Source organism: Natator depressus, chromosome 3 (genome assembly GCF_965152275.1).
Source record: "Natator depressus isolate rNatDep1 chromosome 3, rNatDep2.hap1, whole genome shotgun sequence".
Classification (NCBI taxonomy): Eukaryota; Metazoa; Chordata; order Testudines; family Cheloniidae; genus Natator; species Natator depressus.
The window spans coordinates 12,564,626-12,592,090 of record NC_134236.1 but is presented as its reverse complement, the minus strand read 5'-3'; the positions used below and the strand labels follow the sequence as shown (position 1 = coordinate 12,592,090).

The window sequence follows — 27,465 nt, the reverse complement described above, 5'->3', positions numbered from 1 at the left end:
TGAAACGTGAGCCGGGTCAGGCGCTGCTGTTGCGGGCCGCCTCGGGGGAGCCACGTGGGGTGAGTCAGCGCCGGGCGGGGGCCGCCGCCCGATAAAGAGGGAGGCGCCGCGGGGTGCGGCGCTTGCACGCAGGGGCCAGCGGAGCGAGGCGTTCCTCGGGTAAGTGTGGGGCGGCCGCTGTGCCGGGGAGAGGGAGAGCTGGGGCAGGACGGGTGAGGGAGGGGGCAGTTTGTATGGGGCTGGGGGAGGGAGAGCTGGGGGAGGGGGCCGTTTGTCTGGGGCCTGGGGGAGAAGAGCTGGGGCAGGATGGATGGGGGAGGGGGCAGTTTGTCTGGGGCCTGGGGGAGAAGAGCTGGGGCAGGACACCTGGGGGAGGGGACAGTTTGGCACGGGGGGTAGGAGCTGGGGCAGCTCGTTGAGGGGGGTTTTGCAGGGATTCCCATGCAGGCTGTGGATAGGATTTCTGGGGGGTGGTGGTGAGGGGAAGTCTCTGGGCAGCCAGGCCTGGAGGATGTGGAGGGAGGGATGGTTGGCTGTTGTCCCATGCCACAGAGAGCTGTTGGGGGCTGGGAGCGGGGAGGAGCATGTTTGGAAGGTGCAGGGGGATGGGTAAGGGCTCTCCCCTGTCCTCAAGCAGGGGACTGTCCTTTCCCGGGTGGGTAAGGGAAGCAAGGAGACTGGGGGGAGTTGGCTCAAATTGTGCAACCATCTTGAAGTGTAAAGCAGGGGATTTTCTTGCTCTGTTTAATCTTCCCCGCAAGGGCACAGGTCTAGCCTCTCAGAGGTGTCTGTATTAGCAAATGGACATTGTACCCCATGAACACACCGCGTCTGCTACTGCCTCTTCCCCTTCCGGCTTCTGATCTGTGAGTCCAGATTCCTGCTGGTGGCCGGGTAGTGACTGCGGACCTGGGGTAGCCCCTCTGCTCCGGAGCTTGCATCTGACATTGACAGCCATTTCCCTTTGCTGGCGCTGAGCTGCCTTCTGTGTGCTGAGGCATAGCCAAGGTCCATGTTGTGTTGTTTACAGGAGGTGACTTTCTAGCCACAGGCTTGATTGGTGGCAGTGAACCTGCAACCGGGTATCTCTGAGAATGTGTGAACAAGTCAGGGCTTCTAGGGAGCCCCAAATGAGTGATCTTGCTTCTGGGGAGGCCATTCCCCTTGTGAATTCTGTGTTGGCCTGTTGCATCTTTTTTTCTTTAGGTGCAGCTGTCAGCAAAAAGAGAGATTCTGTAGATTCGACCCGCGAACTGCAGAATTTAAGTATCTTAATCCTTGTCTGGAGGGGATGAGGAGCGTACAGTTGTTATGCAGCTACAGTTCTGGGCCGCAGTAAGATCTCTGCTAATGCTGGGGTTTTGCAGAAATTCTGCACCCTGTGTTATTGTTGGTAATATCTACAGTGTAGTGCAGGGATCTCAAACTCAGATCACCACGAGGGCCACATGGGCCCTAGTATATTGGCCCGAGGGCCACAGCACTGAAACCTTTATGTACAGCGGTACGAAAGTATAGTCAAAAATGAAAAAAACAAAGAGTAATAGCGTATGCTATTAAAAGTCAAAGTATTAACTTTTTTAAAACTGTAATGCGAAGAGGGGCTTTAATAAAATATAAACACTCAGTAATGCACCTCACTCAAATGACAAAACATGCATTTACTTTTAGAATTACTTCAGTTAAAGCCCCCCTCTACCTCCGGCCCTGCCTCCATTCCATCCCCTCATGAGGCCCCTTCCCCAAATCCCCACCCCAGCCCCACCTCTTCTCCATCTTCTCCCCTAAGCCTTGTCCCCGCTCCTTCACCCCCCCACCCCCGGAAAGTCCTAAGCGCTGGGAGGTAGGCGGAGGAGCGGGAGGGGAGCTTGGCTGCCGGTGGAGTCGGTGCTTGTGGCGGGCCACGTGGTTGAGACCCCTAGTGCAGTGCATGGATAAACAGTCAGTACGTGGGGAGGAAAGATGCTCTTGTGGTTGAGGCACTGAACTGGAATTCTGCAGATGTGGGTTTAATCCTTTTTTCTGCTGGGAGCTTCTGGTGTGACCGTGGGCATGTCACTTTGAGCCTGCTTTTCAGAATTACTGAGCAGCCACCGCTCTTATTGAGTTCAGTAGGAACTTGAGGTGTTGAGCACCTCAGAAGATCAATGCCTTGCATAATGACAGGTTTCAGAGTAACAGCCGTGTTAGTCTGTATTCGCAAAAAGAAAAGGAGGACTTGTGGCACCTTAGAGACTAACCAATTTATTTGAGCATGAGCTTTCATGAGCTACAGCTCACTTCATCGGATGCATACTGTGGAAATTGCAGAAGACGTTCTATACACAGACACCATGAAACAATACCTCCTTCCACCCCACTCTCCTACCAGCAGGAGAGTGGGGTGGGAGGAGGTATTGTTTCATGGTGTCTGTGTATATAATAATGTCTTCTGCAATTTCCACAGTATGCATCCAATGAAGTGAGCTGTAGCTCACGAAAGCTCATGCTCAAATAAATTGGTTAGTCTCTAAGGTGCCACAAGTCCTCCTTTTCTTTTTTCAGAAGATCAAGCCCTTAATCTCTGGCCAACATCTTCAAAGGTATTTAGGCATCTAACTGCCATTGACTTCAATGGGAGTTCGACACCTCAACACCTTTAGGGATCTTAGCCTCCATGCCTCTGTGCCCCACTACTAAAATGGGCATAATACTTCCCTAGCTTACAGGGTGATTGTGAAGGTTAACTAATGTTTGTAAGGCACTCTGATGGGGACCGGGGCCATGTGAATCAAGTGTGGCTGAGGCAGGGAGGGGGTTTGATCCCTCTAAGTTTGCGGAAGAGGAACTGCAAAGAGCGGAATCTGTGGTGATTTTAATAAATGGACTTAAGTTAGGGCCATCTGTTACGAATATTGTGTTTTGGCAGCAAGATGGTGGGAAGATCAATAAAGAAACTAAATACAAAACCAGGAGGAGGAAGAACTTCCACTGTGAAGCTCTAGCAATGAATCACCTCTAGTGCTAGTCCTGAAAATCTTTAGCAGTTACCTGCAAAAGTGTTTTTTTACTAATAGATGTAGCTCCTTGAGGCCGGTATTATCTGAGTTTTGTGAACACCAGCAGTTGACACTGGCCAAACTCCTTACTTATAAATACAACCAACTGGTGTTAGAACTAAAATGTAGGGTTGTCCTTTTGTAATGAGTACTGAGTCAGGTGATTCCTGTGACCGCTGAACATGGGCCCTGATTCTGCATGGTGGGGCTCTGTGCCAGCTGAGGAGGGTGCTTCTCCAGACCGAAGTCCCCTCCTGTTTGTGGTCGCTTTATCTTGTGCTCCTTGCCCCTTATCCAAGTCTACCTCCCTGATTGAATTGGCTGCCTCCCCCATTGGTAAATATCAGCGCTGGTTGTACAGGAGGTCTGAAGTCCACTTTCCAGTCCGGTGCAGTAAAATCCGATCCCAGTTTGGAGACCGCCACTCTTGGAGATGTATGTTTCTCCTGGTTTGGCTGTTCACCTTTTCTGACTTGCCTGTTTTTAACCTCCATGCTGGATGTTTTGTCACCTTGGTTTTAAGAGTTTCACTCAGCAGGGGAGCCGCACAGGGACAGCTCCTCCCTCTCCTTCCTTCCCGCCACCCTCCTCCCCTGACTCCCCACCCCCAAACACACACACTGTGGTTCATTACCTTTACATGCCCATAGCTTTTGCATTGCTCCCATCTGTGTACAGGATAAAAACGGTGGCTGCTGCCTTATGCTCGAAGAATGATCAGACACAAGCTTTCTGCAGCCAATGGGACATGCCCGAAGGTAGCTCTTGTACCGTTTATCTGCTCCTGATGTTGGTCCCACCCTTCAGCAGGAATCCGGCTGGATAAGTTGAGGCAATGTCCATATGAAAGCTTCAGTCACTGGTGTAATTACCCGGGTGCAGACCCCCTAGTGCATGTAGATGTCTTGCACTGCCCAGGTTACCCCCACTGTGGTGCTAATCCAGCTATCCCCTAATGTAGACAAGGCCTCATGAGGAAAGGGAGTGTTAACCCCTGAATGCGTGGTATGTTTTTAGATTGTGAAGGCATTTCAGAATTGATTGCCTAACATAGGAGCTGCTAAGAAGGATCCTTGGGGCAGGGACTGCCTCATGCAGTCCCAAACTGACTATGGAGAGCAAATCAGTACTGCAGCATATCTGAGGACTGGTGCACCCAAAACATGAGGAACTTATTGCACAGCTTTGGCCTGAAGTGCTGTTGAACGCATGAGACTGGGCTACTCCAGGCTAACTTTGCCAAAAATGCCAGTTGGTTTTTAAAGCTAAATCATGTTAGTGCTTCACTGATATAGGAATACTGGTATAGCATTACTGGCGACCTGCTTCTGGAGTGGACACGGATGTACTGGTATAGCTGTGTCTAACACTGGGGGCTTTTGCTAGCCCAGCTGTGGCTGTCAAGGATCACGCCTGCTTGACTTGGCTGTATCTGCAGCAATCTGCAGTGTAGATGCAGCCTAAGAACTGGGTCAGCTAATGATTTTGTAACCAGTTCTATGGAAACTGTTCAGACCACATGGAAGCCTCTTCTAGGCCAAGGCTCCAACTGCTGATGAAACCAGTTTAGCTGAACTGGCTTTGAAACTAGTTAATTCTTGAGGGGGAGCAGGGAAGGTAGGCGGACTTCCAGTGTCACCAAGCATCTGGGACCCTGGCTATAGCCTGAAGATAGTCTCGTAAACCGCTGTTAACTAGAACTAACCTAAATGCTGCAGCAGGGTGGAATTTCTAGAGTCACATGCTTCAGTGTTCAGGTTTTCTTAAGCTGTCCCCAAGATGTCAGTAATCAACAGACTGGAAAGGGCCAGTCTCCATTCTTACCTAAAGCACATCGCTTCAAGTAGCCGTGAGTTGCTGCATGAGTCTTTAATAGCAGTTCTTCTGTAAGCTTTACAGTCTGTTCTACTGGAATCTAGGTCTTGGGTAAGAATCTGGGTTTTAATTTGGTTCCTACAGAACTTGATTTCATTCACAAGGGTTAATTTTAAAGAGAAGCAGCTTTTTAACATCAGTCTCACTCTGTTTAGACAAGATCTGTGAATGGCATCCGGTTTTGCAAGGATAGAGTATTTTGCCAACTTTCTAGCCTCCATAACAGATTGTGTTTCACAAAGAATAATGGGGAGATATGGCTGATGTGTGTTTAAAACAGTTAACCTTTGGTGATAATGCAGTAATAGATACAGTACATCGAGTCTGGTAGCTGCTTTATAACCGTATGAGTTATCAAGTTAAGCTGGCAGTTCATCAAGCAAAGCAATATTACTTTGAGTATATGCTTGCTTTATCATGGCTTTAGTATCATGTACAAAACATTAGCAGCTAATGCAGCAGCCTTAACTGAGGGACAAAGTTCAGGTTTGTGTATCTGCAATAAATGAAGTAGTTACAGGGAGACGCCAGACTTTATTTTCAAGTTATTGTGTACATACAATCGTAGACCAACCTTTCTGGTTTATTACAGCTCAGACATTGAAATGATTTGTCTCCACCTCTTGCTCAAGGATATAAAAGTGTTAAGCCTTTGTGAGGTAGAGTATTGCGGCCGCTTACAGATGGGTAAACTGAAGCACTGAGGTGACTTCACCAGGTCAGAGGCAGAGAGAGAACGTGGGAGCCATGGTGTCCAGTTTCTGCTCCAACCGCTCCCACTCTATGATGTGGAAAGGCTTTCTGGCTATTGGCTTGTGAGTGTATAGCTGCTAAAACTCCAGCATCAAGTGCTGCTGTGATAACCGCTCCAGATGAGAACGGGATTCATTTTTGACTGGGTCTTGCAGTGATTGCTTTTGTGGGAGGTAGGGGTATGTCTCATCAGAGTGGTACAGCAGTAGGGGAGGGACAGATGCATTCTTCAGTCCTCTAAATCGCACCAGCACAACAGGCTGCCTGCGTTGGATCTCTCATTTCCACTGGCTAGTTAAGGGAAATAGACATGGATCTGTCTGCACCTTCCAAATCTGCTTGTCAGTTGGGGAAATAGTTGAAATATGGTTAGGTGGGTGGGACGCACTACAGGGCTAGTCTCATGAGCTGAAGGCTAGTTTCTGAGTCCAAGTATCTGTTCCCGTTTTCAAAAGACCAGCTTCCTAGAGGCTTCTGGATTTCAAATTGGACGGTATGAAATGAACTGAAACCATTGATCACATGTCTGAAGTGTGCTTAACACAGCTGGAAGTGAAATAACCCCTTTGGAGGCTTCTGGCTCACATTAAACTTGTGACCAAGGATGAGAGAGCTGGGGGAACTTCCCCAGAGTCTGCAGAGTTCCTGGGTTTTTAAATCTCTGGATCCCACTGGGCCCTAATTGTGTCTTAATGTGAGATTATCACTTTGCCCCCTTCAAGCCAAGTGGTGAAATTCTCAACTCCGCATTATACTTTGACTCCCTTGCAGAATCAGACATCAGAGTATTGTTCTCCATTGTAAAGGTTACCTTTGCTATCAGATGAGCTAGACAGTTTAAATCTATGGAGGAACTCTCCTATATGCATATTATAGGAGTTCATAGAGCTAGTAAAGCAGAGAGCATTGTGCTAGATGCTGTATAGTAAAGCAGGGAGCATCTCATGTAGAGCTTGCCATCTTAAGACAATGGGTACATTGTTCAGAAGCACCAAGACATAGGGCTTGTCTACACTACCAGCCAGATGGATGGGCAGTGGTCGATCCAGCAGGGGTCGATTTATCATGTCTAGTATAGTCGCGATAAATCGATTGCGCTAGCGTCGACTACGGTACTCCACCTCAATGAGAAGCGCAAGGGGAATCGACGGGAGAGCGTCTCACGCCGACTCACCGCGGTGAAGATGTCGTGGTAAGTAGATCTGAGTACGTCGACTTCAGCTACAAGAAAAGGAGGACTCGTGGCACCTTAAAGACTAACCAATTTATTTGAGCATAAGCTTTCGTGAGCTACAGCTCACTTCATCAGATGCATCCAATGAAGTGAGCTGTAGCTCAGGAAAGCTTATGCTCAGATAAATTGGTTAGTCTCTAAGGTGCCACGAGTCCTCCTTTTTGCGGATACAGACTAACACGGCCGCTAGTCTGACTTCTGCTGAGTTGTTCACGTAGCTGAAGTCGCATAACTTAGATCGATTTCTCTCCCCCTGCCTTCCCCTCCCCACATAGTGTAGACCAGCCCTTGGGAGCCTAAATCCCATTTTCAAATATGACTTAGATGTTTAACCCCCATTTTCAAATGTGACATAGGCACTCTCGATGCTTTTATCCAAGATCTGTCTCTCTTCCCCCCACCCTCCCCATGTGTTGCTCTTGTGGGTCAAGAGCTGGGACATATGCAGTTGCACAGAGACTTGCAAGTGGTTGAACAGCCCGTCAATCACGTTCTTCTAACACTGTTTTGTTACAAAGAAACTTGCAGCAAAAATCCAATGCTGCCATGAGACCTGTGTTTGTAAAACCTCACGTGGATTCTGCTTCCACTTGCATTTGGCCTGAGCTAGGAGCATCCTCAGATTGCATAAAGGTTGGCTGCAGCCTACTTTAGCTGTTTACTTGTACAAAGCATGACCTCTGCAGAGGTGCTCTGCTTGATTAAAGATGGTTCAGTCAATTATAGGACTGATTCTAGTGCAGAAGGTTCTCTGTTGGGGTTTTAACGTTTCTGTTTGACTTGACCCTGTCTGCATTGGAGTCTGTTGAAGTTACTTACCTGCTCTGTGCCTCATTTTCCCTATCTGTAAATATGGAGATAACACACTGAAACCATGCCAAGAAGTATACTTGTTCATAAGCCGAATTTTTTGGTAAAAAAAGTGAAGCATCAAAGAGTGGGATATGGCTTATCAATAGGTCTACACCAAAAGTCAACTATTTCTATTGAATTGAATATCTAATACATTGTCATTGTAGATCAGGGGTCGGCAAACTTTGGCTCCCAGCCCGTCAGGGTAAGCTGCTAGCGGGCCGAGACATTTTGTTTACCTGGAGCATCTGCAGGCACGGAGCCCCGCAGCTCCCACTGGCCACAGTTTGCTGTTCCCAGCCAATGGGAGCTGCGGGAAGTGGAAGCCAGCAAGTCCCTTGGCCTGTGCCGCTTCCTGCAGCTCCCATTGGCTGGGAACAGCAAACTGTGGCCAGTGGGAGCTCCGGGGCTCCGTGCCTGCAGATGCTCCAGGTAAACAAAATGTCCCGGCCCGCTAGCAGCTTACCCTGACGGGCCGGGAGCCAAAGTTTGCCGACCCCTGAAATACAGGGTCAGCTTATGAAAGGGCCATACAGTTTTTTTGCCATTTTTACCTATCCATCTTGGGGACTCGGCTTATAAACAAACGGGCTAACGAACGGGTATATACGGTAAGTATTTGTAGAACTGTCTAGTCCTGAGCATTGTATAGGGTAAGTCTCCATAGCACTGTGCTTGGGACACCAGCAATCCTTTAAGGGAGAAACCCTTCCAGGCTCTGAATTTCCTACTCTTCAGAGTGTGATACCAGCTGATTAAAGAGGAACTGATCAAGTGCAACTAAAAAAGAAAACTGTGTGGAGAGAAGAAGTGGTGGGAGCACGACAGAATATTAGCCAGTCACTTCAGTGTGTAATCCAGTGTGGGGGAACTGGGCACAGAAACTGGTGCTTAGCTGAGTCCTGTTTGCTGCTTTGCCTCTCACCTTGAACCAGACTTAAAGCCTCTTCAGAATCTTTATGCCCCAGGCTAGCGGGTCGAAAGCAGGCAGGAAGATGTCAGCAAACATTCAGCTTTTTGATTCTTGTGAGAAACTTAGCAGCAGCTTGTTCTGCCAGACTCACTCACTGATACACTTGGGCGGTCTCGTTGCATGTTGGCTTTTTTTTAAGTACTGAATTGCTTTGCTGAACAAATACAATAAAGAATCAGGCTGCTTAAAAGCTATACATCTCTCTGGCTGCGGACCGAACTTAAATGCAGAGAGCGTGTATTTGTTTTCAATTTGGTTCTGGCTCACTGGAGAGCAACGGTCTCTACCTCAGTGTCTCAGATTGCCGAATCTGATACGAATTCACAACCTTCTGTCTCAGATTTTGTACAAACAAAGTGCTGTCAACTAATACTGAAACTCTGTAGAGCTGTCTTTGAGTCTCTCCAGTAGCCCCACTGTCTCTAAAAACAAAACCCCGCAATTTACAAAGCGCTTCTATATCTTAAATGCCGGACAAATGTCAGTTACGTATTCTGATCTTTCTGAGGTAGGAAAGTACGTGCATCCTCCTCTTACAATAGCAGTTCAGTGACCTGCTCAAGACTGCAGAGGGAATATTAGATTAGAACCGTGTTTTAGGCTAACACACATGCTTAGGGCTCTTGGAGCCAGATTTTTCCAAAGAGCTCTGCACCCTTGGGAGATGGTGGATGATCAGCTCTTGAAAATGTGGCCACTTCATTTAAGTGCCTAAAGTGGGAGTGGAGCTCTTGAAACTCTGGTCCAAGTTATGCTGTCTGAGCCCGGGGAAAATCTGGCCCTCAGACAGTGCCTCTCTCAACTAAAAGAACGAGTACTAGTGACACCTTAGAGACTAACAAATTTATTGGAGCATAAGCTTTTGTGGGCTAAAACCCACTTCATCAGATGCATGCCTCAACTAAGAACTTGGCAAAAGTTTGCCTGGTCCAGCAGTTCTTCCATAGGATGGTGCTACATCCTGCAGCACCAGAACTGAAGTATCGTCTGGTAGCCTACATCTGAAATGATAACCTGTCTAAATGCTGCCTCCCAAGAAGACTGTTAAACACATTCTCTCTGAGCTAGAGCAGTCTGCTGGATGTTTTCATCTGACCCATCATAGAAGACTACAGTTTTGCAGAATTTAATATTATATTTAAGATTCTAGCCCTTGTGGCTGTGAAAAAGCCATTGGGATTTGACTCAGTGCAGTTGTGGCTCACTTGGCTCTGCAGCCGCTCGAGGTCTGATTCAGCATTCCCCTGTGTGGCCTAGCTGCTTACGTCAGTGGTGAGTGAGTGTAGAACGACTTGATAGTGAGTTACACTTGCTTTCCACTGACATAAATGATTACTTGAGGCACAGGGTATTAGTGAATTGAGCCCTTAGCATACCTGTTTTCAGCCCAGCTGTTGTCTCTGAAACCTAATGACATTGCTGGCTTGCTGAATGTTTCTGCTAAAATAAAAGCAGTGAAATGCTTATCCATTCTGTTGGCAGTGGCAGCTGATCTAGCATGTGAGGCAGCTTCTTCTCGGTGCCTTCTGAACCCCCTTGCCCAACTGTGAGTGGAGGTGGGTAGAAATGAGCCCTGTGTCTCTCACTAGCGAGTGATGCTGAATGCAATAGCTAAGGGATAGTATGGTTGTTATACAATGGCCAACTCTACCTCTGTGGGCTGGAGTGGTGGAAGGAAGAGGCAGATGAAGTAGAGAAGGGGATCCGAAAAGTGCAGTGTAGATGAGGCATTGTGCTTGTTATAGTTGGCATCGGTGGGCTCTATAGTTTGGGAAATAGCGTCTAAGAAATCTATGAAAGATTTGACCAAAGTATCCACCTGTAACTATCAGTGGCTTGACTCTTTGTATAAGGAGGCTCTCTGGGAGGTGCCAGGGGATGTAATTAAGCAAATGTTGCACCTTTAGTGGCTACTGGGAGCTATGGTTGGGTATAGAATTCCTGCACTTCCCTCCCCTGCAGCATAATCTAAAAGGGGAGGATGAGGATTGCTCAATAATATGAATGACTCCTTTCTGGGCATTGGGTAGGACCAGTAAGGCTAGCCTATGTGTTTATCAGGTTGCCATGGGTAATTAGAGGATGTTTACAGTTTAAAAATCGCACTTGTGTTTGAAATATTCCTCCAAGTAACTCCCAAGTGTGACTAGAGGAAAACAGAATCTCTTTTTCTCTTGTCAGTATTTGTGCATTTGACAGTATTTTGTGTATTGTCAGTTTCACAATCCATCCCCCTCCAGCCATGTTAGTCAGTTTCCCCTATCTGTGTAGGTCTTCTCACACAGCAACAGGGGAGAGAAATCTTAACCATACAGGAAACTGTGACTAAAAACCATAAACTAGAAGGGGATCTGGGGGCAGTGTCTGAAACTACTAACTTCTCTGTGAAACAGAGTCTGGATTTCAAGTTGCATCCCACTGAAAGTGCTGATATAAGAAGGGTTAGGTTAAAAATAAATAACATTTACAAGGTCAGAAACTTTTCTTCCAGGGGAGTTCTTGGTTTCCCCTCTCAAAGAAAAAGTACATGTAAACTCTGGAAATGGCCAGAATGACGTTAGCAGTAAAGATCACTCAGAGATGTGCTCTGGAAACTTAGCTCTGAGTGAGAGGAGGTAGCTGGTGGTCAGTGAGTGCCCTTCAGTTGAACTGATCTCTGCATAAAGGACTCCCTCAGCACCACTAAAGCTATTGGCACTGGGTACTTGGCAGGCCACTATTAAAAACTTGCAGCCGGCCCAGGCCAACTGGCTCGGGCTAAGGGGCTGTTGAATGCCAGTGTAGACGTTTGGACTTGCGGCTGGGGACCCCGTGAGGTGGGAGGGTCCAACCGAGCTGCAACCTGATCCCAGATGTCTACATGGCAGGTAAACAGCCTCAAAGCCTGAGCCTCATGAGTCCAAGTCGGCTGACGGGCTAACTGTGGGGATGTGATTGCAGTGTAGACGCACCCTTATGCTTAGTCCTTGCCCCAAAGAGCTTTCTGATTGTCGTCTGTGCAGGGCTGTGTATAGTTACAGGGCTTGAAGCTTGTTCACGCTGGGATAATCTGCTGCGTGTTTGGGATGGGAAACTAGCCTATAGCAGATGGGGAACTACACTTGGCAGACTCTTCATCCCTTATTAAAACGGCGCTCACGTGGCTTGAGGTTTATTTCCTTGGGCCTGGAACAGGGTTTGCCGAACAGGTTTAAATGCAGCTCGGCACATGGGGATTCTGGCCCAGCATAACTGAGACTCTAAAGCCTGGTTCGAAGCCCATTTGAAGATGGAGTATTCCCCTGACCACACTGGACCTCAGGTCAGGCACTGTGTGTTTTAGCAAAGTACTGGTGCTTACCATGTTAAAGTTACTTCATGGGTTTGACACCTTTGGCTCCCTTTCCCATCCTGAAGGGTGGATGCATGGGGGAGTAGTTGGTATGCATTCTCTTAGGACCTCAAGCATAACTGAATCGATAGCCACTAACTGCCCTGGGATGGAGTTCAGAATGGGGCTTTGCAGAAGTCCTGTTGTACCAAAAAGCCATAAAGAGAAGGTACAGGTCACTTGTGTCTTCATTGTACTCTTCCTCTTAGCAATGGAGAATATTTTTGTTCTGTTTAAGCCATTTAAACCCACGGCCCAAGCCGTGGCGCTTCTGGGTTCTTCTCTGTATTGGAAAAGTTGCATGAATGTAACTAAATCTTCAAAAGCAAACTTGAAAATTTTACCTTTTGTCTGCTCCATCCACAACATGAGGTTTGATCACTATGTCCATTGGTCAGTGTAACGCTGTGCCTCTGGATTGGTAGTCTTAAAGCATGAGCTTCTGTTGCCCATGCTAAAAGACCCAGCTCTTAGTCCCAAGACACAGAGGTTGACCCCCCATCTCTCATGAGAAGGCCTGTGAGCCCTGCCTGTGCTAGGGGTTTTAGCAAAAGATTCCTGCTGCTGCTAAAATTCCCTAGGGTGGGCAGGGCCATAATGACAGAATGTCAGGACGCAAAGGCCATCTCCAGCAGTACAGTGCACTCTTACCCATCCTGCTTGGGCACTGATTCAAAGGGGAGAGTGCCACCTACTGATTTGCCATGAGCACTTTGGGCTGCAGTTTGGGAATGACGTTCGGGGGGGGGGGGGGGTAGTTCCCGTAAACTAATTTGCCTTGAAAACAGGAGGACGGTCCTTTCACGAAGATCCTTTGGCATTATATAACACAAATGAATAGCTTTGCACTGAGTTTTATTTAAGTTGTTGGCAGGGAAGAGGAATGAATTTGTGCAATTCTGGAGGTCTCTGCATGTGATCCTTTTGGCAACCAGTGGGGTACTGTGAGTCTAACAAAGCAGCACAGCCCCCTCCCTACAATATCCTTCTCTGCTCACTTGCAGTGTGTCATTACCCTGCTTATAATCACGTGACAGGCTTTGCCTAACAATAGCTGGCATCTGTTTCTACAAGTCCTTGCCAGGAAGAACACAAGTTAGGACGGGGTTAGCTGTGCATGTAGGCAGATACAGTGCATGGATTGACGTGTGGATCTGTTTCCAGGTGAAGATTACTGCTCTGTGGCCAAGATGTGGCAGTCTGTGTCTGCCCTGTGTGTCCTGGTGACCCTCGTGAGTGCCCGCAGCGTCCCCTACTTTGCTCCCCTCTCACACAATTTGGTCAACTACATCAACAAACTCAACACTACATGGCAGGTGAGTAGCGGTGCTTTTCCTCCTGTGTGCTCGATGCCTGTGGCCAGGTTGCTGATGGAGAGCAGTGGTCCTGTGCACTGGTAGTGACTGGATGGATGGATGCGATTCCTGCCCCATAAGTGTGTTCCAGCCCTGACTCGGAGGAACCACCTTGCACAGCCAGGATAGCTGTGTCTAGGCAAACTTTGCCTCTCCTAAAGTTGCCTGCCATGTCTGGATTTTGCTGGCAGCTGTTCACTGGGATCTGAAATCCTCTTGCATAGGTCACTAAGCAGCCATTAATGTATGTTTTCACATAGCACCTCTTCCTTGCAGAAGATCTCAAAGCACTTTTCAAACTGTATAAGAAACTCCGAACTGTGTCAGCCCCACAGCAAAGTTAGCAGGAAGTGACTATCCTATAATGAGCGTCCTGCTGGCAGTGCCAGTTATGTAAACAGGATGTTAAAAGCACACCTGGAATTCACCCAGGTCTGATGTATATTTGGGAAAGGGCAAGGGGGGCTTTAAGCATGTGGGCGCAGCTTGAGAATTCTCATCCTGGGAGCAGCACAGCGCCTCCTTTTGCCGTGTTAGGGCACTGGCTCGCTGAGCTGCCAGCCCCACTGCCTGCAGCATCTGGGTCATCTGTGAAAGTCAGCCAGCCGAACGCTGACCCGGCCTCTGTGTTCTTGGCTTACGAGATTTGAGGCAGTCGCAGCCAAAGGTGGGTGTGATGGCAGATGGTAACTACTCTTGGTCACTGTCCTGAAATCCAGTGGCTTTTGGGAGGCTGTGCGGCCTAGTGGATAGAGCACTGGAGTAGGGGACCCAAGAGACTTGGGTTCTATTCCCAGCTCTCCCACTGGGTGATCTTGGGGAAGTCACTTCTTATCTGCCTTCATTATTTCCATTGTACAGCTGGGGAAATGATACTGACCTCCTGTGTGAAGTGCTTTGAGACCCACGAGTGAAAAGCACTATCTAAGAGCTAGGTATAATGATTGGATGTAAATCTGCATCCTGTTAACCCAGCCTGGATGTTGCTTTATGCACACCGGGTAGCCTGTCATTCATATTTCTTGTATGCTGCCGCACCATTTCCCATAGCTTGGATCAAAATCGCTTACTGCCAGCATAAAATACCTACATGCAACCATGGAGGCTGAAGGTCCGTGTATGCTAGGACAATAACCCATAGCTCACAATGGCTCTTACCCACCGACTGAGCTGCTACTGTCCATGAGGCTCATGTAGCCTCCATACTCCCAGTAACAATACCGGCTATGGGTTTAGCCTCCTGTGGAAGGCCATGCCTACACTACAGGGACTGTCGCAGCCTAGTTTGGGCACTGTAGCATAGCCCTGTAGCGCAGACACCGTCTATAGCAAGGGAACTGGGTTTTCCGTCACTATAGAAACGCCACTCTCCAAGCGATGGTAGCTAGTAGACAGGACCTAGCTGTGTCTGCTGACCTAGCCCCATAGCTTTGGCGCTCAGGAAGGGTGGATTTTTCACACCTCTGAGCACCGTAGCTATGTCGACCAGGCCAAAGCATGTTTGGGAATGAAGGAGATGGTGGTTGCTGCTGATAGAGCTGTCAGCGAAGAGGACTTTTCCTCCTTTGGAGGAATCCTGGCTAGCCCAGCCTTGAAATGCAAAATGGGTGTCTCCATGCATGACGGTTGGTTGTATGAGACCTGCTGTAGCCAGTGGGCTATTAAACATTCAGTAAAATGGTACTGAATGAGGCATGTTCCCAATTTACCAATCCAATCATAGAGTATTTGGGTTGGAAGGGACCTCAGGAGGTCATCTAGTCCAACCCCCTGCTCAAAGCAGGACCAATCCCCAATTTTTGCCGCAGATCCCTAAATGGCCCCCTCAAGGATTGAACTCCCAACCCTGGGTTTAGCAGGCCAATGCTCAAACCACTGAGCTATCCCTCCTACACAGTGGCTGTATATGACTGCCATTGACCATGACGAAAAGGCCATTAAGAGAGTGAGCAGTGCAGCATATTCGAGACGCTAATTGATTCTAACTGGGAGTAATGAATGGACAGGAAGACAACTGCTGCAGAGAGGGGGCTTTGCAAGGAAAAGACCCCCTGCGAAACACAGCAGCTGTAACGAGAGAGCTGGGCAAGCCATCTGACCTATCCTGGAGTGCTGGGGAAACCTCGCTGAGGAGTAACCATCAGGAAAGACTTGCCATGGCAGGCAGGGCATGTAGAAACCCAAAGCTCCGCGGGCAGTGAGTGGTATCCCTCCTTGCTGGAGTGCTGGGCACAGGTGGCTGCGTTTACCTGGACAATAGGCTAGCGTTGCTCTCATTTCCCGTTGGCAGGTCATGCTGCGTCCTGATCTACCAGTATAGAAGGACAAATGCATAGTAGCAGAATGAAAGGGACCCAACTGATGATCACTTGTGTGTCTGAATCTTACCTGCTTGTGTTACCAGTCAGGCTTTAGCTCTGTCTCCATGATGAGCTAGGGGTGTGACTCCCAGCAGAGCTGTCCCAAGGGTATGGCGAATCAGGGCGACTGCTCCAGGCCCTGCGCTTCGATTAAAATCGTGATGAGGCGGGTGGGCGAGCGGGGTGAGGAGGCGAGCGGCAGACAGGTGGGGGAAGGAGCCCCCTTACCAGAGCCTCCCCCTCCCCACAGCGCCTCCTGCCTGCTGGCGGGCCCTGCCAATCAGTGCCTCCCCCTCCCTCTCAGCACCTGCAACCTGCTGCGGATCAGATGTTTCACAGGGTCAGGAAGTGCGAGGGGGGAAGAGGCAGGGGTGGGAAGAAGTGGAGTGGGGCCTTGGGGGGTGGGGTGGGGGCAGGGCCTGGGCAGAGCCCCTCCCCCCCCCCGGCAGTTCAGAAACTTTGCGCCTATGTCCTGGGCCCCGCACCTCCCCTAGGGAAGGCCCAGCTTATGTACTCGCACTCACTTGAGGAGACTAGCACGAGTATAGAGATCAGAGTAGCCTGGTCAGTTTGTCCTTGGTATTCAGGCGGGTTTGTACTTGGCGCAGCTACGGTGTGATAATCGGCAGCAGATGTGTACCGGAGCCGGGAGTCGTGCCCCTAGCTCACATTACAGCCTGTGTGTGAGACAACTAAAAGGAGGGAGAGAGGGGAAGGGTGGTCCAGTGGTTAGGGCACTCCCCTCGGGCTTGCAGGGCCTGGATTCAATGTTGTTCTCAGCTGCAGACTTAGCCCCTCCCCAGCTAAGTACCCTCGAGGGTCTGGGCCTTAGTCTCTTAGCCCATCTGTAGAATGGTGGGTAGCACTTCCCTTCTTCCCTGGAGTGTTGAAATACACTGAAGACTGAGGTGCTCAGCTGCAGTGGGGCTAGAGAAGTACCTTGGGTAGATCAGAGACTCATTTCCTTCTGTCCGGGTGCCATGGTGTCTGGTTTTGGGGTCGATCTTTCACTGGCAAGAGCAGAAGGACATTTCAGAAACTTGGCAATTGTGACTAAAACCCACAAAAATTGGCAGAGGGAGGCTCTAAGGGGCAGGCGTTGCCCCTGAAAATGCTTGGGTGTTCCTCCTTGGAATGGGCCGGGTGATGCTCATTGCTGGTGTTGAGGTTCAGTTCTCTCTCTCTAGGCTGGGCATAATTTCCACAATACCGACATGAGTTACGTGAAGAAACTGTGTGGTACATTCCTGCATGGGCCCAAACTGCCAGTGAGGTGAGTGCTGTGGGGTGTAACACGTGGGGCTCCTTCAAAGGGTGGGAGAGGAGAGGTGTTTCCAGGCTAGGAAACCCCTACAACGCTTCATATCCTTCTTTCCCCCTCCGCCGTACCTCTTCCAGCCTTTCCCTGCACAGGAGCCTAGTGTTGGGGAGATCCCTTGCTGGGGTACTGAATAGAACTCCCTCCAGAACTTGGCTAATGCTCACTTGTGAATTGCCAGCACTTGGCGTTTTTTTTTTTTGATGCTTTGTGCAACTCAAACTTGGGACCAACTTAGGACCGCCCTGTCCAAGCCTCCACACCTTTCCCCCACCTGTCTCTTAATAATGCAGTGTGCTTCGATAGCTCCTTCATCCGAAGGTCTGTGCTGTGCACCCAGACACCACCCGGTATCTTATAGACATGGGGTCGGGGGAAAGTGACTCATCCAGCATCCTACCGGAAGTTTGGAAGTGCTGGGAATGGAACCCAGTCCTGCGCTTTCAGAACCCTGCTTGTATTTACACAGCCAATGTCCGTCTAGCTCAGCTGGAAGTTATGGGCTGGTGCGGGAATCGCATGATAGAATTTTCCAGCCTTATTTTGCAGGAGGCCAGATAAGAACTGCAGTGGACCCTTCTGGCCTTAATCTGTGACTAGAACTACAGTAAAACCCCGTTTATCCGGCTCTCCGCAAACAACCAGTGCACGCAGGTCGAGAAGTGGGCCATCTCTCCTGTGACCACGAGATGGTGCTGCAGCCTTGCACTTGCCATTCTCTGGATTATCTGTTTTTGATTATCAGATCTGGCCCTATTCCCATCTAGAGCGGATAAACCGGGCTCTGCCATATTGTAGAGTGTAACACGTGGGGCCCTTTTGAAGGGTGGGAGAGGAGAGGTGTTTCCAGGCGAGGAAACCCTTACAACGCTTCATATCCTCTTCCCCCTGCACCATACCTCTGTTCTGGGCCCAGAGCAGTGCGGTGGGGTCTGCTATACCCTGAGCCCACCTAGTCATGGGGTATCTAACTGCTCAACCTTGAGACATTTGTCTTGGGTCTTTCTAAAGCGAGTCAGTGTAGAAATGTCAATTTCTGTTAACTTGGTCTCACAACATGAATCCTTCATGTAACTTGGATGGCTGCCTTCCATTACAGGGCCGAGTTTGCTGGAGAGATTAACTTGCCAGACAGCTTTGACTCCCGGGACCAGTGGCCAAATTGTCCAACCATTAATGAGATCAGAGACCAGGGCTCCTGTGGCTCTTGTTGGGTAAGAGGATCATACTGCCAATGGGGAGCAATCCGCTGTGGCTGCAGCCATGCAGATGTGCCTGAACGAGCTAGATCAAAGCGAGCTCCAGTAACAATAGCCGTAAAGCTGTAGCATGCCACTCAAGGATGTACCCAGAGTCCTGGGCAGGCAGGGCTAGCTCGTGCCACCGCCTATGCGACTGCAGCTTCACTGCCGTTGTTCCTGGTGGCTTAATTAGCTCTGCGTGCACAGAATGTGCTGCTCAGAATTACTCCGGGGATGTGCGGGTTTGTCATTAAACTGCAGAGAAGCTGTCTCAACACATGGCATAACCACTGTGGTGCAAGGTATCATGCCTCACAAAAGGAGGAGGGGACCTGTCAGTCTGTGTAGTGAGAGGTGAGTGTGTGGTCTATGCTGCCTTATCTTCCAAGGGAATCCAAGCCTCCATGGGCTGCGGTAGCATCTGTCTCCAAACAGCTGGACTGGGACATGCACTCATAAAAACTCCATCTTAGAGGAGCCCTGCGCAGTGATCCGGGGTACACCTGGCGAGGTGGGAAACACTGCTGCTATTAGAACTTAACAGCCACCTGCCGTTGGCTCTCTAAAGACACAGGGCTCTATTTGCAGACTGGCTGAAATGTCCATCAGTCCAATAGGTGCAGCCTTGCCCACACGACCCTCCGGCCCAGACAGCAGTCCCACACACTCGGAACAAATTCCCTTGGGATGGAGCCACCTTAGTGCGTGGTCCAGTCGTGTGTCTCCTTGGTAGCAAACACCCCAGGCTCTCCCCTCCCCTTCCCTTGGAGGGTGCATGATGCTCTTCCCTCTGTGTTTTGTAGGCGTTTGGTGCGGTGGAGGCCATTTCGGACAGAGTCTGCGTGCACACCAACAGCAAGATCAACGTGGAAATCTCAGCAGAAGATCTGCTGTCTTGTTGTGGCTTCAAGTGTGGGATGGGGTGAGCAATTCTCATGCTTCAAAGAAATGGCTAGCAGGACCTTTGTGCCAGCCCAGAATATAGACCAGTGAGCCAGACTGTGTACTGCACTGACCTCCCCCTGACTTTCCAATCTAGGATCAATAAATAGTAATATTTTATGTAGTGCCTAGGGTGTAAAAGGGTGACCTTGTGTTCTCCGCTCTATGGTGGGGGTTCCTACACGCTCTGCTGCCAAGGACCTTTGGTAATGCTCTTCTGGCATTTCTCTGGGTTCGAGGGGAAACAAATGGTATTGGGGGGCGGGGATGGGGGGGGAAGACTCCCATCATTTTGATCCATCTTCATGCTGGTCATTGAAGATCTTACAGCTGTGTAAAGTCCTAGATCTAACTTGCAACCTCCAGGCCATCTCCCTAAACTGAGGCTTTGACAGAAATGGAATGAGTTTATACTCTCCCTTCTGAGTTGGGACTGGAAGCTTCAGTGTTATGGCCACACTTTTCTGTGACTCCTCTCCAAACTGGAACGTTGGCAGAAATACTAAATCGTGCAGGAGTAGAACTCCAGGGTGTCAGATTAGCTTTCCCTTTGACTGGCTGGTAGAAGACCCTGCATGAGAGCGAGTTAGTGTAAAGCTTTGACCTGCAAGCAGATTATACCTGGTCTTAACTGCAAGCATGTGTGGACTCTCTTGCTGCACTGGGACCACTCACGTTCTTTGAGTTAAGCAAGTGTGTAAGTGTCTGTCTGCAGGATCAGGGTCTGTGACCATCTGGACCCTGTGCTAACCCCAGTGTTGCTGTATTTCCCTGTCTCACGTCATGCACAAACTGAAGAGTTACACTTGGCGGGTGCAGAGCAGGCCCTGCCTTTTAGACCAGGAGCTTGGGAGTCAGGACTCCTGGGTTCTCTTTCTGCTGCTACTGGCTGTATGGCTTTGGGCACACCTGCTTCCAGTTATCCTTCAGTCGAGTGGGCACAGTGTTCCTTGGGGGCAGAGGCCTGCAAAGAAGCTGATGAAAAGGACGTAGGCAGCAAATATTGCTTGTAACCAAAGAGGAGACAGTGCATCCTAATGGCCAGAGTATTGACTGGGATTTGGGAGACCTAGGCTCTGTCCTCAGCTCTTCCATTAGCCTGCTGCGGGACCATGAGCAAGTCCCTTCACCACTCTGTGCCTCAGTTTCCCCATCTGTAAAGAGGAGCTATGTATTGCTACCCTCCTTTAAGCACTGAGATCTAGAGAGGCAAACCAGCTAGGAATAACCCTCTCCCCCACCTGGCTGCTCCAAGCTGTAACAGTTCTATTGTAGCGGGAGCCTGACCATCAACAATCCGCTTCCATACTCCGAGCATCTTAATTCTCTAGTGCGTGTGCTCGAGTGTTACTAGATGAACTGGCTTGTGTCAAAAACGGCCCTCTGGCTGTGCCAGACCCCTTCACCCAAAGACCAATGTGGAAGCTGAGCTAAGGGCTGGGCCTGGGATTTGTGACTGACATGCCCGTGGTGATTCTTGCAGGTGTAATGGCGGCTATCCTTCTGGAGCGTGGGGGTACTGGACTGACGAAGGCCTGGTGTCTGGCGGGCTCTATGACTCCCACATAGGTAAGCCAGAAGCCATGCAGGCTGTCAATGCTAACCGAGGGAGTTGGACTATGTGGGTGTCAGTTACTGGGCTAGCTGCACCTCTGGCCCCTTCTCTGGTCTGCATGCACCCACCCACACACCCTGAAACCAGTATGAGGCCTTAGGCCGTCTCCTTCCTTGGGGTAGAATCCCACAATCTTCCTGCTCCTAGACAGGGTGCTGGGCTGCCGTCCCCTGTGCGTGATCCCCACTTACCCCAGCAGCCCTTTCCCTTTGTGACCAATGGTGAGCCCAGTGACCCGAAACAGCCAAATATTTTGTGTAGCTACTGAAACAAGCATAGGAGAGAAGAGGTTTTTAAACCAGAAGGTGTGTGTCTCACCTAGACCTGTTGGTCTTACTCCCACCCCTCTTGACCCCTCGAGGTCTGAGTTCAACTTGGCGCTCCTTCTGCCCTTGGGAGACTGACTTTTAAATGCAGCCAGAGGCTTGCTCTCTCCCTGTCCTGAGCTTGGCCCTGCTGCCAGTTAGAGCTCGGCAGGATGTTGGAGGCGGCTCTAGTGTTGTGTTTTTAAAGCGTCCTGGGAAAGATCTACGTACAGCCAGACACCCACTCTTCCTTCCTCTTCGCGTTATCAGACAATCGCGCCGTATGTATGCACATGGTAAGCATCCTTACAACACAGCCACAGCATTCATAAACGACTGCCGGGCAGCTCCAGATCTGTCTCACTGGGGACCAGCGACTAGTTCGTCTTTTATAGATGACGAATGGCTCTGATGTAAGGAATGTGGGGATGCAAGGTTTGGCTTTAACAGACATTTCTCTTATGGTAGCTCAGGCAAGTCACCATGTGTCATTCTCTTCCCTGTGCACTGGAAGGTTTGTGGTGCATAATTGCAAGGCCCCCATGGTAAACTGGACCTAAATTCCTACAGTCCCTGGATTCTGCAGCAGTGTTAAACATTTGAATTACGAAAGCTAATACGTCAGTTGTCATGCTAATATTTCTGTCAAGTTTGATGCTGCAGACTCTTGTACTGACAACACAGTTAAACATCGGGGAGAGGGGATGGAAGCGCTGATAACTGGGTTGGGGACGCTTGGCCCTAGGGAAGTTTGAAGGGGGTTGTTTGAGGATATGGGCTGAGTGCATTTGCTGGCTGTTCATTTCTGTCCATCAGCAGTGGAGATATCAGAGATATGACTTAGTTTATTGTAAGGTTTCAGAGAGAACTCCCTGAGATGAATGGGTAGGTTACATGTCTGCAGAAGGAGCTGTTTCAGGCCGACTCTGGAAGATATCACCGCATCACTTAGGGATTTGAGCGCGCTGGGGCAAGGGGCTGTGGGGTCCGTGGGGCCCTGCAGCACTCTGGGAGAGCAGCCTCTGTTCGAAAGAGGCTGGTGGGGGAGAAGCTGTATGACCTCTTCTGTCTAACCCAACAGGCTGCAGACCATATTCCATCCCTCCATGCGAGCACCACGTCAATGGGTCACGCCCCCCGTGCACTGGGGAGCAAGGGGACACCCCCAGGTGCGACAAACACTGTGAAGCAGGCTACTCGCCTTCATATGAGAGTGACAAGCACTTCGGTAAGAGGAACGGCCTACACTAGACCCGTGCACGTCTCTTGCCTTTAGATTCTGAAAGGCCTAATGGCCTGCCTGCGCCGGCGGTTGACACCATGGCCTTGGCTCATAGCTGTGAGCATTACGTGAACAGGGGTACTCGGGGCCCCTAGCATGGCTCATATCTTAATGGAAAGTGTGTGTCTCACCCACCGGCCTTCCTGCGCGGGGTGGAATGTCCCTCTGGCCACCATGGCACTTGGGTGTCCAGTGTATTTTGAGCTGTTGCTTTTTAATGTGCTGCATTAGAAACGAGGAGAGCCAGCGCCTCGGGGGCCACCAGCTAGTGTCCCCAGTCCAGCGTGAGACCCTCTGGCTGCGGGTGGACGGGTGACTGTGCTTAGAACCACAGTAAAAACGTGCCCCTGCTGAGAGAAGAGGCACCGCGTGGGAGCCGTCTATCGTGTCCCTTCACAGGCAAGCCATTCAGAGTGCATGGGCTCTGCGCTCCCAGGCTCTGCCTCTGGTGTCCGCAGGCACAGGCCCAAGCCCTTGTCGTGCCCTAGCCGTGGTGCTGTGCAGGTGTAGAAACCAGCATGGTGGGCACTCTGGCAGAACTTCCACTGGCTCTAGGGGGGTCTCTGTTCCTGGGCTATGCACATTCCCAAGGAGCTCTTGCCTTGAATCCTCCTTCCCCTTCTGAATTAGAACACAGAAAGGGTTTGTTGCTTGTCAGCTGAGGTTAGTCCTTCGTGCCAGAGTGAACCCCATATTGGAAGTTCCCTGAACTCTCCATGGGTTTCCTGTACTGGGCTTAGCCAGATGGTGAAACTGAGGCACACTCTGCTCTCACTTGTGCTGGGCACTCTAGGTCTTGCAAGAGGCTCTGTCTAGCTGCATCCCTGCAAAAAAGCCAAATATCCAACATCTCATAAGTGTCTGTAAACTGCACTGGCAAATCGGGTGACATGATGCTGCATGAGCCTTCTCCTGCTATAGCTGACTGCAGCTTTCATTGATTATGTAGGAAAGTTAAATCTGTAAGATGGAGGAAACTCGTCCCCTGCCATGAGGGGTAGTGAAGTGTGGCTCAACCAGCTTGACTGACTATTGTCATCCTTTTGTTTTGTTTTTGACTGGGAGCCAAGTCAATTAGTGGCTTCTAATTTCACATCCTCCAGTGCTCAGGAGTACACTCCCGCCTCCATGGCAGAGTCCTGCATGGACCTCAGAGCAGACTGGCTCCCAGTGAAGATACTGGAGGCTAACCACTGCAGCTTGCACTGGGTCTGGGTGGGTTGACGTAGGTGCCCACAACTTCTGCTGAGGTGTATCTGCTTCTGCTCCGCAGGAGCTACGTCATACAACGTCCCTTCCAGTGAGAAGGAGATAATGGCCGAGATCTACAAGAACGGCCCAGTAGAGGGAGCGTTTGCTGTGTATGAGGACTTCCTCATGTACAAGTCAGGTAAGCATGACAACTAGGCTGTGGCGTGTTAGCTGAGCAGATGCTTCATGGACCATGACCGAGGGGGTGGGCATTGCTAGCCCTGCCACAAGTTACTGGCCAGAAGTCAGGGGGACGCTCTCTGGGTTGGGTTAGAAGGAATGTCAGACTGATCACAAGCAGCCTCTCTCGGCCTTCAAAATCACCATGCTGGGCAAATGTAAAGCTTCACACTCAGTAAGGCAGATGCGGTTATGTTTGGGTACATGCCTGACCCCCCCCTCATTGTAGTTTATTGTGTACTGGGGAAACTCGGACAGAAGTTTCGCCAAATTTTAAAGCACTAATAGAATAGAATTGATGTCCTTTCATTAGTTTAAGTCCCCCTAAGTGGAGTCCATGGTTGGAAAACTGGGGCTCTTGACTGACTGGGGTCTAGTGTCTCCTCATTTCCTCTCGCCCCCTGCAGGTGTTTACCAGCATGTCTCCGGGGGAGAGGTTGGTGGCCATGCTATCAGAATCCTTGGCTGGGGTGTAGAAAATGGCACTCCCTACTGGCTGGCTGCAAACTCCTGGAACACTGACTGGGGTGACAATGGTAAGCAGCCGGGATGTACTTTGGGGCAGACCCAAATTGTGGATTTGTTTTTCTTTCTACAGGGTTAATGTCCCTATCTTTAAATCCTGGTATAACTGGCACTCTCTTAGGAAGCAGGAGTTTAGAGAAGACCCTCTCTTGCTTCTAGCAGGCTGGGTAGGAATAGCCAGATTGTTTGTTCAGCAGGAACGTACTGACCTAGCCTGGTAGAGCTAAACCCTGCAGTCAGTGAGCTTAGGCAGCACCACATAAAATGCCCATTGCACATCTGGTTGTATAACTCTGTAGGATATGGGTGATTGGGTTTCTCCGGCAGGGCCCTCCCGATACTGACTGAGCCTGCCTGTGTAGGCTTTTCTATGGCTTTCCTCACCCTGGTACTCGGATCATCTCCCATCTGTCCTCACAACACCCCTTTGAAACAGGGAAGCCTTCCCCTCCACTCTGAGGGGGAACTGAGAGCGAAAGGGACTTGCCCAGGGTCAGCTAGGAAGTTACTCTCAGCACCAGTGGCATTTGGGACCCATGGGAAATCCCCTGGGTTTTAGTGAGCCTTACCTGCCCCATGGCATCAGACCAGGAGGTGAGATGAGAGGGAAGTACTTTATCAGTAGCCTTCATGCCCTTAATTGTGTGACTGACACCAGAGAGGAAACAGTGGCAGAAGCAACTCTGCTGGGGAAGGGAAGGTGGTGTGGTGGGATAGTTCACTGGGCAGGGGGGGCAGGAGACATGGGTTCAGTTCCTGGCTTAGCCGGATGCCCTGTGTGATCCAGGGCCAAGTCATTCTCTAACCTGTACCTCAGTTCCCTCTGTCAGAGTCCCTTCAGGAGTGGGGAGGGGATAAATCCATTGGTTGAGGCACTCTGTGGCCCTCAAAGCGTAATAAAAGGACCTCACCTGTGTGGGGAGCTGACCTGTGAGTATTTACACAGATGTTGTAATTGGGTTTAACAGGGAGTCTCAGCAGAAGTGCAGTAACTAAGCATATATCATCTAACTAGTCTAGAGGGGTGCCTGGGGCTCTCCTACCTAGAAGGAACTCGAGTCGTCATGCCCCAGGGAGAATTTGATGCCAGTCTGGAAAGTAAGAATGCCCCAGGTTGTAAGTGACTTTTTTCTCTCCCATGTGGGATTAGTGACTCTCTTTAAAACCTCTCCAGGTTTCTTTAAAATCCTCCGAGGGCAGGACCACTGTGGAATCGAATCCGAGATAGTGGCTGGCATCCCCAAAACAGAACTGTACTGGAAGAGGATCTAACTCCCTGGCTTGGGTGCAGCTGAAGAGATCAAATCACACCTCTGATTCTTATGACCAGGTGCAGGCTGGGCACAGAGCCTGCACTCTTGAGACTATGGTTGAAGCTATGTATTAAGCCTTTTATCTTGTTTAGTTGCGTGGTGGGGATGAAGGAGGTGGTTTCTGTATCCATGCGCTAGCTGCCTTCTCTCCTGGAGCTCTCCGCTCCCAAGCCAGTTTGTGTGGCATCGGCCCCCACAAGCATTCCCTTCTCAAAGGACGGAGCTAGTAGTGACATTGCTAATCTCTGACCACAGTATGGGGGTGACTGAGACACTCTGGCCGTTACCTGCCTAATTCAGTGAACCCTCTCGTCCAAGCGTGGGTGAAGCAATCACTTCATTTTGGAAACGCAACAGGACAGGCCAAAGTACATGCAGGGTCAGGGAGGCCGGACTGGATGACCTAGGGGGTCTCTTCCATCTCTGAAGTGATGCATGCTACTGCAGCAGCAGCCTTGCTGGTTGCTGTCCCCAAGTTTGACTTCTGTGCTGCAGCGTGCCCAGAGGCCTAGCTTCTCAGAAGTGGGTATGTGCAAACCCTTGTCTGCACACAGTGGACATTGCACATGCACTTTTGAAAACGTGTAGGTTTATTTGCTAACCTTGTTTCCTGAGTGGAGGAGCCTCTTAATGGCACAATACTGACGGGCTGGCTCTAGATGGAGTAGAACAAGGCTCTTTGACAGCTTAAGCTTTTCATAAATATCTTCCTCTGCTGCTGTTTAGATTTTTTTTTTTATTTTTGTGTAAACCACTTGGCTCCTCAACCATTTATTACAGCTCGGGGGTCTCAGGTCTGGTGGGTGATGATGTGATCAGCCAGCCTGTTACACTGGCACATGGATGCTAAGAACATGTAACTGAACTAAGGTGACTGTGGTGTTCGGATGAAGGCCAGTCTGGGGGTTGCAGATAAAATAAATTGGGCAGGGTTGTGTCCTCTTCCAGGTAGCTGCTTATCTCAGAGGGTGGGTCAGCAGATTGGTTGAAAGCAGACTTTGGGCAGCATGTGGCCTCTTCAGTGGGGATTCTCTCCTAGGGTGCTTTAGTGATTGCAGATTTGAATTTAGGCTGGGTAGGGGAATGCACACTACAGGGGCTAGACTTCTAAAGTGTACTAACATAGGTTAAAGTGCACAGGGGAACCTAGAGCATGCATCAGCAGGGTCTACATAGACCAATTAATGCACATGTTAAAATGCTTTAGAAATCACACCCCCATGGTGCTACTGGTTGGTGTGGGCAAGCTGTAATTTACTTAGCTCACTTGCAGCTGGAGATGACTGATCTAGCTTTTTTGCACACAACCACCTTCATTAGTTGAGTGTTTTTAAATAGGGAATCCTCTTACTGCAAACGTTTTAGCTGAAGATAGGTGGGGAAAAGGAGACACATGTAGGAAGAACCATTTGTGGGAGGTGATGGCACTAACTCAGTTAACTGCTGTTAGTGTAACAAGCTGGAATAGGGTGTTTAAAGCACAAGGCAGGTTTTGCTTATGGGAGAGATGCCCTGCTCCTGCAGTGAGTAACACTGCATCACCTGTGGTGTAGGAGACTTGCATTTTGTTTAAATGGGGACTCTTAACTTCTGTTGTAATCACTTATCCAATATTAACATGGCTTCAGTGTAGCTGAATGGAACAATTGTGCCAATAAAAGATTTCTCTAAGCTCTTGTACTG

At 49.8% G+C, this 27,465-nt stretch overlaps 1 protein-coding gene across 1 annotated transcript; it reads left to right on the top strand.

Moving 5' to 3' along the window:
• Positions 1-27,447, top strand: CTSB (cathepsin B). Its single transcript, XM_074947435.1, has 10 exons — positions 1-159; positions 13,260-13,411; positions 16,998-17,083; positions 18,228-18,342; positions 19,173-19,291; positions 20,795-20,880; positions 22,313-22,459; positions 23,787-23,903; positions 24,352-24,480; positions 25,644-27,447. Exons 2-10 carry the CDS (start codon positions 13,286-13,288, stop codon positions 25,739-25,741), a joined length of 1,023 nt encoding a protein of 340 aa, XP_074803536.1. The 5' UTR covers positions 1-159; positions 13,260-13,285; the 3' UTR covers positions 25,742-27,447.
• The last annotated feature ends 18 nt before the right edge of the window (positions 27,448-27,465 follow it).

Bases quoted from the DNA above. Each gene is read 5' to 3' on its own strand.
- CTSB (XM_074947435.1), top strand. From the start codon at position 13,286: ATGTGGCAGTCTGTGTCTGCCCTGTGTGTCCTGGTGACCCTCGTGAGT. The intron at 20,881-22,312 runs GTAAGCCAGAAG...CTAACCCAACAG, and splicing joins GCTCTATGACTCCCACATAG to GCTGCAGACCATATTCCATC. The intron at 22,460-23,786 runs GTAAGAGGAACG...TCTGCTCCGCAG, and splicing joins TGAGAGTGACAAGCACTTCG to GAGCTACGTCATACAACGTC.